The 12,439-nt window shown below is 51.8% G+C and overlaps 1 protein-coding gene across 1 annotated transcript in view; it reads right to left on the bottom strand.

Annotated features, from left to right (window-relative positions):
* Positions 1-2,992: 2,992 nt before the first annotated feature.
* Positions 2,993-12,439, bottom strand: part of LOC136964530 (membrane-associated phosphatidylinositol transfer protein 2-like) — a 15,785-nt gene continuing 6,338 nt past the window's right edge. The window contains 19 exon segments of the mRNA XM_067258688.1: positions 2,993-3,370; positions 4,521-4,649; positions 4,752-4,935; positions 5,193-5,342; positions 5,494-5,642; positions 5,894-6,010; positions 6,300-6,416; positions 6,682-6,830; positions 8,206-8,469; positions 8,719-8,886; positions 9,480-9,620; positions 9,863-10,033; positions 10,574-10,752; positions 11,093-11,298; positions 11,651-11,740; positions 11,742-11,771; positions 11,868-12,057; positions 12,324-12,403; positions 12,405-12,433. Of these exon segments, the coding sequence (XP_067114789.1) occupies positions 2,993-3,370; positions 4,521-4,649; positions 4,752-4,935; positions 5,193-5,342; positions 5,494-5,642; positions 5,894-6,010; positions 6,300-6,416; positions 6,682-6,830; positions 8,206-8,469; positions 8,719-8,886; positions 9,480-9,620; positions 9,863-10,033; positions 10,574-10,752; positions 11,093-11,298; positions 11,651-11,740; positions 11,742-11,771; positions 11,868-12,057; positions 12,324-12,403; positions 12,405-12,433 (2,921 nt within the window).

The raw sequence follows: 12,439 nt of genomic DNA, 5'->3' as shown, positions 1-12,439 counted from the left end.
ACCAGAAGGGGGCAGTATCAACACCGACCCGTTAAACTCTCTCACTTAACAGCTAGCGTAAAGCCCTCAGCTATGCTACTTCCACTACAGTATTCTCGAGATGACACATAGCTACACAGCTCGACTAGCATACAGTTTCAGCATGTTTGGTTAATCAGAGTAACATGCTTGAGCTATTTAAAATATGTTTCAGTTCAAAGAACATCCTTATAGCCATGTCTTTACTTGTGGACTGTATCGAGTGGTTTGGAACAAAACCAGTTATACAGTTAATAGATCATTTGTAATGTGAATCTTTAAAACATTATTCAACACTGCTTTATACAATCAAACTAAAGAATCAAGTTCTCAATGAAAGTGCCAATCTTCTCTTCAAAACACCCAGGTATTTATGACCTGAAGCATTTTCTCCACACACCTGAAACTCGTGTTTTTGGCACATCAACAAATAACATTTTGTATTCTGGCATTGAAGAATTATACAAACGTTTGCATACTTGAGCAGCACACATACCCTGCAATAAACTATAGGAATCACGCACTAACATGGTAACAAGCTCTATCGGAGCAGCATGAGATCCTAAAAGTCTTCATCATATCCTAGTACAAAAAGGAACAAAGTGGACAGAATTGAGTCACTACATCTTGAGAGAATAATTTTGGCCATGTCGTGGGTTTTGAGTGATTGCTAATCTTAAAAAAACACACAAAAATAACAAAACAGGGTTCACGTCTAAATCTTCTCACTCTTATCCATGGCTTACAGGAATCAGGATCATTCTGACCTTGCAAAATCTTTCAGTGTATGATGGAAACGATGCCTGCAATGACTTGCCCCTGGATATCCTCGGACAGAGGAGAGATGTAAGGACGCATCTTCCTCTCCTCAGCCGTCCGAGTTCACCATTACCCTGACCGCATGCAGGGTGTCAGGGTGTTGCTATGCGCCTGTTAGCGCCTGTTAGCGGCCGTTAACGCAAGTTAGCAAGTCTCATTCTCAATGTGAAGAGAAAGGAGACCGAGAAGAGGTTGCTTTTGACGTTTGAGATACACCCACGCTCTCAAGGCGACCTTCAAAAAGTCTAGCATTGCAAAAAGCACACTGCTTCCTGGGCATAACAGAACGCCTGAAAAGTTCTGTCCTTTTAGACTCCTTGAAAGTTGACAGTCGTATGAAAAGTCATTTCAATTTCAGGTTCTGGGCTAAAATTGTGTTTGTGTTCCCAAGAGCTACCATGGGAGTACCACGTCCACATTGATAGTTTTTTCTGATGTTTATATTTTTCTGGTTAACTTGGAAAGTTTCAACACAAAGGTGTCTCCCAGGACCAACTGAACACTAGCATCCCCTCACACAGACAAGACAGAGTGCTCTCCCTACAGGTAGATCAGAGGTATTGCAAGCGGACGGTCAGATAAAGGGATTGTTGCTGTGGACTGTGCCGAGTTCAAAGTGTCAATTTTCTCTGTCCCCAAAACTCCAACCTTAACCCTTGTGCTGCCTTCGGGTCACATGACCCAAAGGCTCATAACGAACCACCGTTGTGTTTACCCAATTTTACCCAATACAAAAACAAATAAAAATAATTTTCTTTTAACCATTCCAATGTGGGGGGTCTGAGACAGCCCGACAGTTAAAAGAAAATGCTTCACTTTGTTTTTGTAGGAGGTAAATTTGTTGCAATACGACGGTGGGTCACAATGACTGATGGGTCAGAATGACCCGAAGATAACACAAGGGTTAAGAAACACACAAGTTATTAACCCCCAAGGCCGTTGGAGAACCTCGGATCCTCGGCAGAGTGGAAGGAGAGCAGGCAGGTGGGGGACAAGGGGACGGGCTTGGATCAGAGAGGAACCATATCCTGCTGCATGCGGCGCTGGGACTGGACTGTGTCCAGGGCCCACAGATCAGAGGGACAGCGCAGAGTTCCTCTGATCGATCCCCCTTCATCTTTTGACTTGCTTATTCTGCACTTCTGACTCTGGCATCTGTGGCAGGGTTGGGGCGGACGGGTGTTCTCTGTTGACGGCGAGCGTTCATTATTGCCAAGCAGAGCAGGGCGAGGTGGAGTGAGGTGTGGTTGACATGCATCTTAGCTGAGAGAGAGAGCGGTCTGAGAGGGACACGAACTGAGGTGGAAATTGTTGACTTGTCGCCATGGCTACAGTCTGACTGCCCTGACGCCCTGGTCAAGGTCTGACCAGGGATGGTGGTTCCAAAAGTCTGGGTCTGTCCTGAGCAGGTGTGTGTGTGTTTGTGTGTTAGTGTGTGCGTCTGTTTGTGTGTGTGTGTGTGCTGGGGTTGGGTAGCTGGGTGGGTCTGGTCTAACTGGAGGCAAACTCAGATATTCAGCCTGAGCATGGTCTATCCAGGTTCCTGGGGCTGTCTATATTTAAGGCTTACGATTAATAGCTATGCTTTAGTCTTCCCTACGTCACATTGTAATGTGGCTAAGGAAATACTCTAGAAAAGACGGTGAGACTGACATGCTACAGAAGAAAAGTTCTCACGTTTATCTGATCCTTCACAGCAAACTGGACCTTCCGTCTTTCTGACTCTCTTACTTTCAGTCCTTCACTATCCCTCCATTCGTCATCTTCCCTTTTTATGTTTCTTTTGGGATTTGTCTTTGACACTATTCTTCTGAAATGTCCTTCAGTCCTATGTTCATGCAGTCTGACCCTGTTCTTCCTCCTCCTTTACATCCATTCTCCCCCCAGTCCCTACTCCTCTCTTCCTCTCCCCCCAGTCCCTACTCCTCTCTTCCTCTCCCCCTGTCCTTTATTCATCATGATCCCTCCCACTCTCTCCACCCTCCCCCCTCTCTCCATCCCTATCTCCCCCTCTCTCTATTCTACCTCCATATCTCCCCCCTCCCTCCTCCTCCCTCCCCCTCTCCTCCAGGTCCAGTCCAAAGTTTAAAAAGTGGAAACCTTGGTTGAGATCCATGCTAGGGACCCCTCCCTTCCCGGCCCAGTCCGGTGTGCCTTACTTGGGGATTAGCAGGCCTCCCATCCCCTCCTTGGTGCTCCCGGTTCGTCCCCAGCACCCTGACGCTATACTCATGCTCCTCTGGGTCGCTCTGGGGTCGAACCCCCCAGCCCCGCCCCCGCCCTCGCCTTGGCTCTGCGTGCGTTCCGTCCGTCCTGATTGGCCGGGAGAGCCAGTTCCCACCCCTCCAGGCCCAGGATTGGAGTTGATGTTTCGCAGGATGTGGTTGCGCTTCCGCAGGAAGTCGCCTCCGGCGGCGCCCAATCCGAAGCTGCCCTTGCGTAGGACCATGCGGGCGCTGGCGGTCTTGGCGGGGCGGGTCCTCTGGCTGTACTCCAGCTGGGATAGGTGGGACGCGTAGCCATCCGCGATGAACTAAGGGGACAATCAACCAATCGGCACGTCAGGAAGTCTGTCAAAAAGTTCCAAACGTTGTCTCCTTACATTTACATTTAGTCATTTAGCAGACGCTCTTATCCAGAGCGACTTACAGTAAGTACAGGGACATTCCCCCCAAGTCAAGTAGGGTGAAGTGCCTTGCCCAAGGAAACTATGGAACGCCGAGTTAGTCAAAATATGTGGATATAAATGTGGTGTGTAAAAGTCTCAAAAATGTGGCATTAGGAAATAAAAGTCCCATGAAATAAATAAATGTTGTCTTTACAAAAACGTCATTTTGAAATAAATAAATGTATTTATTTATTGATGTCGGTAAATGGATTCAGCTATACAATTATATTATGCTATATTTATATATTTTTTGCCATCTTTTTTTAATATCAGAATTTATTTCATAGCCATATTTATTTATGTATGTATTTATCTATTTATTTACCTATTTATTTATTTAATTTTGACTAACTCCGAGTTAGTCTCCCTTGATTTGCTTTAACCCTCGTGCTGCCTTCGGGTCACATGGTTGTGTTTAAACCAATTTTACCCAATACAAAAACAAATTAAAATAATTTTCTTTTAACCTTTGCAATGTGGGGAGTCTGAGACAGCCTAGCTGTTAAAAGAAAATGCTTCACTTTGTCTTTGTATGCGGTAAATCTGTCGCAATACGACGGTGGGTCACAATGACCCGAAGATAACACAAGGGTTAAAGTGCTTTTCAGCTCCTGAATAGCCGTTTTCAATGCATTTATAATGTTTGGCATGGTACTAGTTCACATTACATCACTTTGACTTAGATTTCATCCTAAACAGGCCACACTGACTCAAATCAACTGGAAATCACCTAATCCATGCTACTTGACAAGATTTAGCCATTAGATTCCGAGTTAACAACGTCATTTTGCACGGCTGGGAATCGAACTGGCAACCTTCAGATTACTAGCCCGATTCCCTAACCGCTCAGCCACCTGACTCCTTGTTGTCATAAGCGAGAGGCTTCAAGTATATACAGAACTGAGTGAAGTTCACAAAGAGACCAATTTGACTCTCGAAAGAGAGAAGTCCTCTCTCGACAAAAAGCTCATCCCATCAGATGGTCTTCAAGATGGCCGACCTGACGATGACCTACCTGACACTGGTGCTGCATCTTCTTGGTGGGCCGTCCAACGATATAGATGTGAGAGGGAGGGAGGCCGATGGAGGAGTACACAGAGATGTCCTTGGTGGAGCCGTAGGCTGCGAAGATCTTCATGTGAGCCTGGAGAAAACAGTTCACCGCAGGGTTAGGGCCCCAGGGACAGACACAGAAAAAGCCCAGCAGGACGTTAGGGAATCGGAGGGGCGTGGCCTGTGACCGTACCTCACAGATGAGGGACTTGAGGAAGTTCGCCTTGTGGCGGAGGGGGTCGTGGACCAGGCCGTCGCAGAAGGACACGATGCCGTGGGGGAAGTTGTGCTGAGACAGCCAAGCGACCACACGCTGCTTCTGCATGTCTGGACGGCCCGTCACGTACACGATCAGGTAGCCCAGGTCCTGCCAGTGTCTGTCAGGGAGGGAGAGAGAGAGGTAGATAGATAGAAAGAGAGGTAGAGAGACAGATAGATAGAGGTAGAGAAAGAGAGGGAGTGAGGGAGGGCGATTGACACTAAAGGCCTATCTATAAATTGAGACTAGTTGTCTACAGTATATGTGCACATGTAGGACATATTAACACAACTCGACAACTTAGAATGTTCTGTTGAGATTTTTGTAGTAGTATGAGGACAGGGCAGGACAGGAGTCTCGGGTGCTGCGTCCTACCTGACCACGTCCACCGCCCCGGCGCGGACCTTGGGGTCGCTGCCCATGATGGACACGCTGGCGGCGAATGACCCGTCGATGCTGAACACCACAAACTCTGTTCCCCGCGGCAACACGGTCAGGTAGCTGTCTGCGAACGTGTGGTCGCCTCTGATAGAGGAGAGAGGGAGGGAGGGTGGGAGAAGAGATAGAACGTAGAAAAAGGGATAAGCAGAGAGCTTTTAAACATCTACCTGACCACCGTTTTGTCGAACCAGGCTTGTCTAACCCTAGTGTCCGACCACGAAAAAGTCTAACTTACCTGACCACCATTTTGACGGGGTACACCCCGATGCCTAGCTTCTTGTTCTCCGGTATGACGTACGAGATCCGCCCACTGCTATTGGTCAGCTCTGTGTCAAAGTACAGCCACTCGCCAGAGGGCGGCTGGTTCATGATGTGGATGTCGATCTGGCGGAGAGAGAGGGAGAGAGTGCGAGCATCAGCTCAGGGTCAGAGTCACACACACACTCCAGAGTCACACACACACACTCCAGAGTCACACACACACACCCCAGAGTCACACACACACTCCAGAGTCACACACACACTCAAGAGTCACACGCGCACACACACACTCCAGAGTCTCACACACACTCCAGGGTCACACACACACACACTCCAGAGGAGAGGATCTAGTCAGTGTTCTCGGGCGTGGTTACCTTCTCCCCCGTGAGGGTGACCATGTCCAGAGGGCCGTACATGAAGCGGCCTGCCACCAGCTGAGCTCCGTCCTCCGAGAACACAGCGTCGCTCACACGGTGGTTGGCCGTCACGTTCTAATCACATGATCACACACAGATCACATCAGTTACCCTCATCCATGTTCCAACGGGAGGTGTGAAGAATTAGGGTCATATTAAAGGGGAGGAGTTAGAGAAGGGGTCATATTAAAGGGGAGGAGTTAGAGAAGGGGTCATATTAAAGGGGAGTAGTTAAAGAAGGGGTCATATTAAAGGGGAGGAGTTAAAGAAGGGGTCATATTAAAGGGGAGAAGTTAGAGAAGGGGTTATATTAAAGGGGAGGAGTTAGAGGAGGGGTCATATTAAAGGGGAGGTGTGCACTCACCCTGATCTTGACGTGGGTCCTCTTGCGGAGCCACTTCTCCCTGGGTTTGGACGGGGTGAACACTGACACCTCCTTGCCGTCCAGCTCCAGGATGCTGGAGTTCTCGTGCCTCATCACCTGGGCAGGGAGGCAGGGAAGAATTCTGTTTACCACCTGCTTGGAACAGTGTCCTGGGCATTGTGAGTCCTGGGCATTGGGAGTGCCGGGGGAGGAGGGAGAAGGGGAGGGGGAGGAGGTGGGGTGGGGGGAGGGAGGAGGGGAGGGGAGGGGAGGAGATGGGGGGGGAGGGAGGGAGGGAGGGGGGGAGGAGGGGAGGGAGGGAGGAGGGGGAGGAGGTGGGGGGGGAGGACGGGGGGGAGGGAGGGGGAGGAGGTGGGGTTACCTGTCGCAGCAGTAAGGAGACGACGTCAGTGGACTCCCAGTAAGAGGCGTGAAACAGGTGGGGGAGCGCCACCGTAGGGAAGGCTGTCAGCGCGTCGGGGCAGTACAGAGCAAAGTCCATCCTCTTACTGCCCCACCACCGTGACGCAACTACAGACCACAGAGAGGGGGGGGGAGGGTAGGGAAGAAGAGAGAGGGAGGAGAGACAGAGAGGCAAAGAGGTAGAGAGGTAGAGAGAAAGAGAGGCAAAGACAAAGTCAGCCATGATAACAAAATCAATGTGAGTGTGAGTGTGTTAAGGTAAGTCAACACCAGGAGACAGAAGGCCTGGAGGTCTGGAGGGCAGGCAGGGAGGAGAGCCCTCTAGATTGGCTCCAGAGAGGGCAGGCAGGGAGGAGCAGAAAGGAGATCGCTGGTTCTAGGCCAAGGCAGAGTGGAGGAGATAGCTGGTTCTAGACTGTTGAGGAGTGGAGGAGATCTCTGGCTCTAGACTGGGTCAGAGTGGAGAGTTAGGGAGCTCTGGAGTTCAGAAATGGCCTCCCCTGTCTGTGAAAAGGGAACCCTATCAATGTTGTTCACATCGCACTGCTTTTATTACTTGACAGGTTTAAAATAACCATGCCATGACAACAAAGGCTGTTAACTGTTTTCTAGAGTGTTTTCTGTTGTTTTAGCCCCAATCCAAAGAACACCTCAAAGAAACAAACTTTGAGTCTAGGAAGCGATCCTACCAAAACAACTGTTTCCTTTTATCATTAATGTAAGATGTAAAATTCCACTTGACTTCAAGACACGAAGGGGAAACCATTCGAGAAAACAAGAGCAGAGTTTGTGAGGTCCTGGGAAGATTTTCTAGTTTGTCTTGGACCGGGAGAGCAGAGAAGGTTGTGGAAGCTGAAAAAGGAGCTCGGGTGCATTTTTTCTTTTTGGGGAAGATCTCTCCTAGAGGGCGGAGTCCATAGATATATATAAACACTAGATGTCTCGTCCACGTTGCCGGACAACGGAGTCGAACGTCCGCACATGGCGGCCATCTTGCTACAGTCAACTCGCTCACCCATAACATTGAGTTGAATCTACATGTACTTTTTAAATGACCATAACTTGCTCAATTTTCAACCGATTTTGAAACGGTTTGGTTTGTTATCAACGTCAGAGATGTCGGTATGCCACTGCATACTTATGAATAATTATGTTATTTTGTTTTAAATAGAATAGAAGTATGCAGTGGCATAACGACATCGCTGACGTTGATAACAAACCAACCCGTTTCAAAATCGGTTGAAAATTGAGCAAGTTATGGTAATTTAAAAAGTACATGTAGATTCAACACAATGTTATGGGTGAGCGAGTTGACTGTAGCAAGATGGCCGCCATGTGCGGACGTTCTAGAATCCGCCGTAAGACATCTAGTGTTTATATATATCTATGGCGGAGTCCACCAGGGAGGACAGAGATGGAAGGATCACACACAGAGGCCCCCATCTCCTTCCCCCATCCTCAGTTCCTACATCCCCCAGGGTACCTTGCTCCCTGTCCGCCAGCACGCTTGGCGACGGGGGGTCAGAGTTAGTATCTGTGATGTCAGAGCTGACATCAGTGAGGTCGGAGGTCGGGTCAGAGCCGGCGTCAGAGCTGCCCTCCCAGCCGTTAGCGTCCGGGGGCGAGGCGGGCTTCACCCTCTCGCGTGCGCGAGGGGAGGGGCTCAGGGAGGAGAGCCGGCTGTAGGGCAGGGCCAGCTGAGACAGTAAGCTCAGCTTTTTGGACGGGCTGCGCTGGCATTTGTGTGCTGGGAAAGCATCGAGGTGGAGGCAAACAAAGCAAATAAACACGGGAACGCAAAGAATATTAGCATCGATTGTAGGCATGTGGTTCAGCCTAAAAGGGGGTTAGAAAGCATCAACACGGCACAATCTACAGTAGGACACTCGGTCGGTTCGTAAACACCGAGTGCAGGATTCCGGAAGGTGCAAAAAGATCGCCGCCAGTCATCGACCAATCACAGAAGACACGGTGAGGAGAGAGGAGGAGAGCTCACTGTTGGCGATGTTGGAGGCGGTGTAGGAGTCGGCCATGCCCGACACCTGGCTGGCGATGCTGGCCTCGCTCGCCCTGCGGTGGGCCCGGGCGTGAGACACGCTCGGCTGGGGGGAGAGCGGGTACTGGGTGTCCACAAACACGCCACAGTGGGAGTGCAGCAAGTCAGCTATGGGGGGGGAGGGGGGGAGGGATGGGGGAGAGGGAGGGGGAGGAGGGTCAGAGAGAGAGAAGGAGAGAAACAGAGAGAGGGAGAGAGAGAGACAGAAAGAGAGAGAGAGATGTATGGAGACAGAGAGGGGGAGACAGAGGGAGAGAGAGAAAGAGGATGAGAGATAGAGGGAGGGGGAGAGAGGGAGGGAGACAGGGAGAGAGAGAAGTTTATAATCTAATAAACGCTGTGTGTAGGATAGATTGTATTAGGCCTGAGTGTGAAATGATTTCAGTCCATAAATAATTAATGATTAAGAGGCAGCCAGACAGAAAGACAAAGAAGAGAATGGCAGCCTGGTGTCTGGAGCAGAATAGAGACAGAAGTAGAGAGGGGAGAGACAAGAGGACGAGAGAGAGAGAGAGAGAGAGAGAGAGAGAGAGAGAGAGAGGAATAGACACAAGATGGAGAGATGGAGCACAGGCACGCCTGGACAGCAGACATAAAGGGGTACACACTCTCTGAGGGGGGATGTAAAGGGGTACACACTCTCTGAGGGGGGATGTAAAGGGGTACACACTCTCTGAGGGGGGATGTAAAGGGGTACACACTCTCTGAGGGGGGATGCGAAGCCTGCCAGTTGAGCACGGGCACGGGGATGGAGGTCTCAATGACGCCGCCCTCCTGGCATCGCAAGGGTACTGCGCCCCCCGACTCCAACAGGAGGTGAGGATTACTCTGCATGGTCTCCACTGGGCGAGGAGGGTGGGGGGGAGGGTGGGGGGGGGAGAGAGGCAGAAATAAAAGACGTGTAACAGACACGGAAGAGAGACGAAAGACCAGACTGACACAGCACAGAATCCAGGCGGAGGAGAGATGCGATTCGATGACAGGATGTGGACAGGACACGCGCGCTCGCCCAAACGCCGCTCACAGGGTCGTCGGTGTGTGGGGTGAGTGTGTGTGTGTGTGTGAAGAGCGTGCGGAGCCTCACCCAGCAGGGCCGAGTGCCCGTCCCCCAGGGGGAAGCGCTGGTAGCGGGGCACGCTGAAGGGGGGCAGCAGGTGGAACCTGTTCTCCAGGAGGGGCTCCAGGCGGGAGGCCGAAGGGTCCGCTGGGTGAAACAGGTTGTACACCTGCTGGCAGGCCGGCCTCAGAGCCGACACTGGAGAGGAGGGAAGGAGAGAGGAAACTAAATGAACACAAGACAAAGGATTTAAAAGGAGATTTAAACGAGAGACAAGAGAAAAGAACATTTAAATTCCTTAAAAAGTTTCTGTGAGGCTTCTGTGAACGGCTATGATCAAAGCTAGTCTTCTGCAGGGTTCGGAGCCCAAACCCATCTGTTCTCAGATCACGTCTCTCTAGAGGACGCTCCCTCCATGGACTACGCTTGTTCTTGGATCCCCTCTCATGTCTTCATCTCTTGGATGCGGTCCTAATTGACGGCTGGCCTCAGAGATCTGAAGCCTGACCTTCGACCTTCGACAACCCCCGCCCACCCCCCCCAACCCCCCGGCAGGAAATGTCTATATCACAAAGGAAACACTGATGGCAGGATCCACGTATAGCGGCTGCTCATGCGAGGGCTGTGCTGACTCAGGGCCAGATCCTGACTGAGGAAGTATACAACCAGCTCCCCGGCACGACGCAAAGCGTGCCCCTAACGTGACCCGAGGATGGCGGGGGCCTTCCTCCTCCTCACCGTCCAGCGAGGGCACCACCGTCTTCCTCAGGGCCAGGACCAGCCCCAGGGGAGAGCCGAACAGGAAGAAGTCGGCCACCTCGAAGTCGAAGCGTCCCAGCGGGCCTCCTCCCTCCAGCATGGTGCTGCTGCTGGAACGCCTGGAGCCGGGCTCGGCCCTCAGAGCGCTGGAGTGGAGGCTGGGGGGGGGGGGAGGGGGGGGCAACGCGGTTAGGGACTGGTCACCAAGCCACGACAAGGTCAAATCTGTGTGTTTGATTTGGCGTTTACATTTACATTTATTCATTTAGCAGACGCTTTTATCCAAAGCGACTTCCAAGAGAGAGCTTTGCGTTTCGGTATTGGATTTATGTTTATGTATGTGTGTGTGTGTGTGAGTTTATGTGAGTGTGTGTATCTGTGTATGTGTGTGTGTATCTGTGTGTGTGTCTGTGTGTATCTGTGTGTGTGGGTGTATCTGTGTATGTGTGTGTGTATCTGTGTGTGTGTATGTGTGTGTGTATCTGTGCTGTCTGGGACCTGGACAGGAAGGCCTGGTGCTGTCTGATGGTGTCCAGCTCGTAGGTGGACGAGTCGCTGCGCTTGCGAGGCAGCTGGGTCCTGGGGTCGTCGGAGCAGCGAGGGATGTCGATGTTGCTGCGGCTCAGGTGACGGCTCCCCTCCAGGGATGGAGACGACGGAGACACACTGTTTATGATGATGCCAGGGGACAGGAGGTCTGTGTCCTGGAGGGGGGGTGGGGGGGGGGGGGGGGGGGGGGGGGGAGGGGGGAGGGAGGGGGGGGGGGGGAGGGAGGGGGAGGTGGGGGGGAGGGAGGGAGGGAGGGAGGGAGGGGGGAGGAGGGGGGAGGGGGGGGAGGGGAGGGGGGGAGGGGGTGGAGGGAGAGAGGGAGGGAGGGGGGGAGGGAGGGGAGGGAGGAGGGAGGGTGGGGGTTAATGAAGGAGAGGGGGAGAGAGAGAGGTGAGGGACAATGAGAGAAAAAGAGAGAGAGAGAGAGGAAAGACAACAGTGTCACTTGTACACAGTATTATTACAGTATGTAGGAGGAAGATGAGGAAGAGGAGGGGGGGGGGGTACCTGGACACTGATGGTACTTCCTCTACGGCTGCTGTTCTGGCTCTCAGAAACCGTCACGTTACTGCTGCACAGAGCATCGAAACCCAGAACCACCTCCCACGCAGTCCCCGATCACACACACCTGCAGGAGGACACACACACGTACACACACAGTGAGACTCTGTCTGTTCAGATGCTTCTCATCAAACTGAACCCTGACCCTTGACCCTGCACTGACCTGGCCCGAGAAGGATGCCCCCTCGAGAGACCTGATGAAGTCACCGTACACCTGATTGGCTCGCACGATGACGGTTGCCACGGCGTCCTGGTACTGTGGTGCGGAGGTGGCCAATAGAGGGAGAGCAGCCAGAGGGATGTGGTCCTGACTGTTAGACAGGCAGCCCTCATCATAACTGTAGGGGCTGAGGCTGGCAGGACAGAGAGACCACAGCGATTAGCGTTTGTGTGTACAACACGTGTGTGTGTGTGTGTGTGTGTGTACAACAGGTGTGTGTGTGTCGTCACGTGTGTGTGTATACGTGTGTGTGTGTCGACACGTGTGTGTGTGTACAACAAGTGTGTGTGTGTACACGTGTGTGTGAGTCGACACATGTGTGTGTGTGTGTGTCAACACGTGTGTGTGTGTGTGTCAACACGTGTGTGTGTGTGTGTGTCAACACGTGTGTGTGCTCACTTGGACACCAGAGAGAAGGCCTCTGCGCACACGGCTGGGCAGGGTACGAGGCGCAGGGCGATGTGTCCCAGCGCTGCGGTGGTAGTGCACCCTCATCACCGTCTCAAACGCTCCCC

The sequence above is a fragment of the Osmerus mordax genome, chromosome 20 (genome assembly GCF_038355195.1).
Source record: "Osmerus mordax isolate fOsmMor3 chromosome 20, fOsmMor3.pri, whole genome shotgun sequence".
Lineage (NCBI taxonomy): Eukaryota > Metazoa > Chordata > Actinopteri > Osmeriformes > Osmeridae > Osmerus > Osmerus mordax.
Note: the sequence above shows the minus strand (reverse complement) of the source record. Positions and strands in the feature narration are given on the sequence as shown.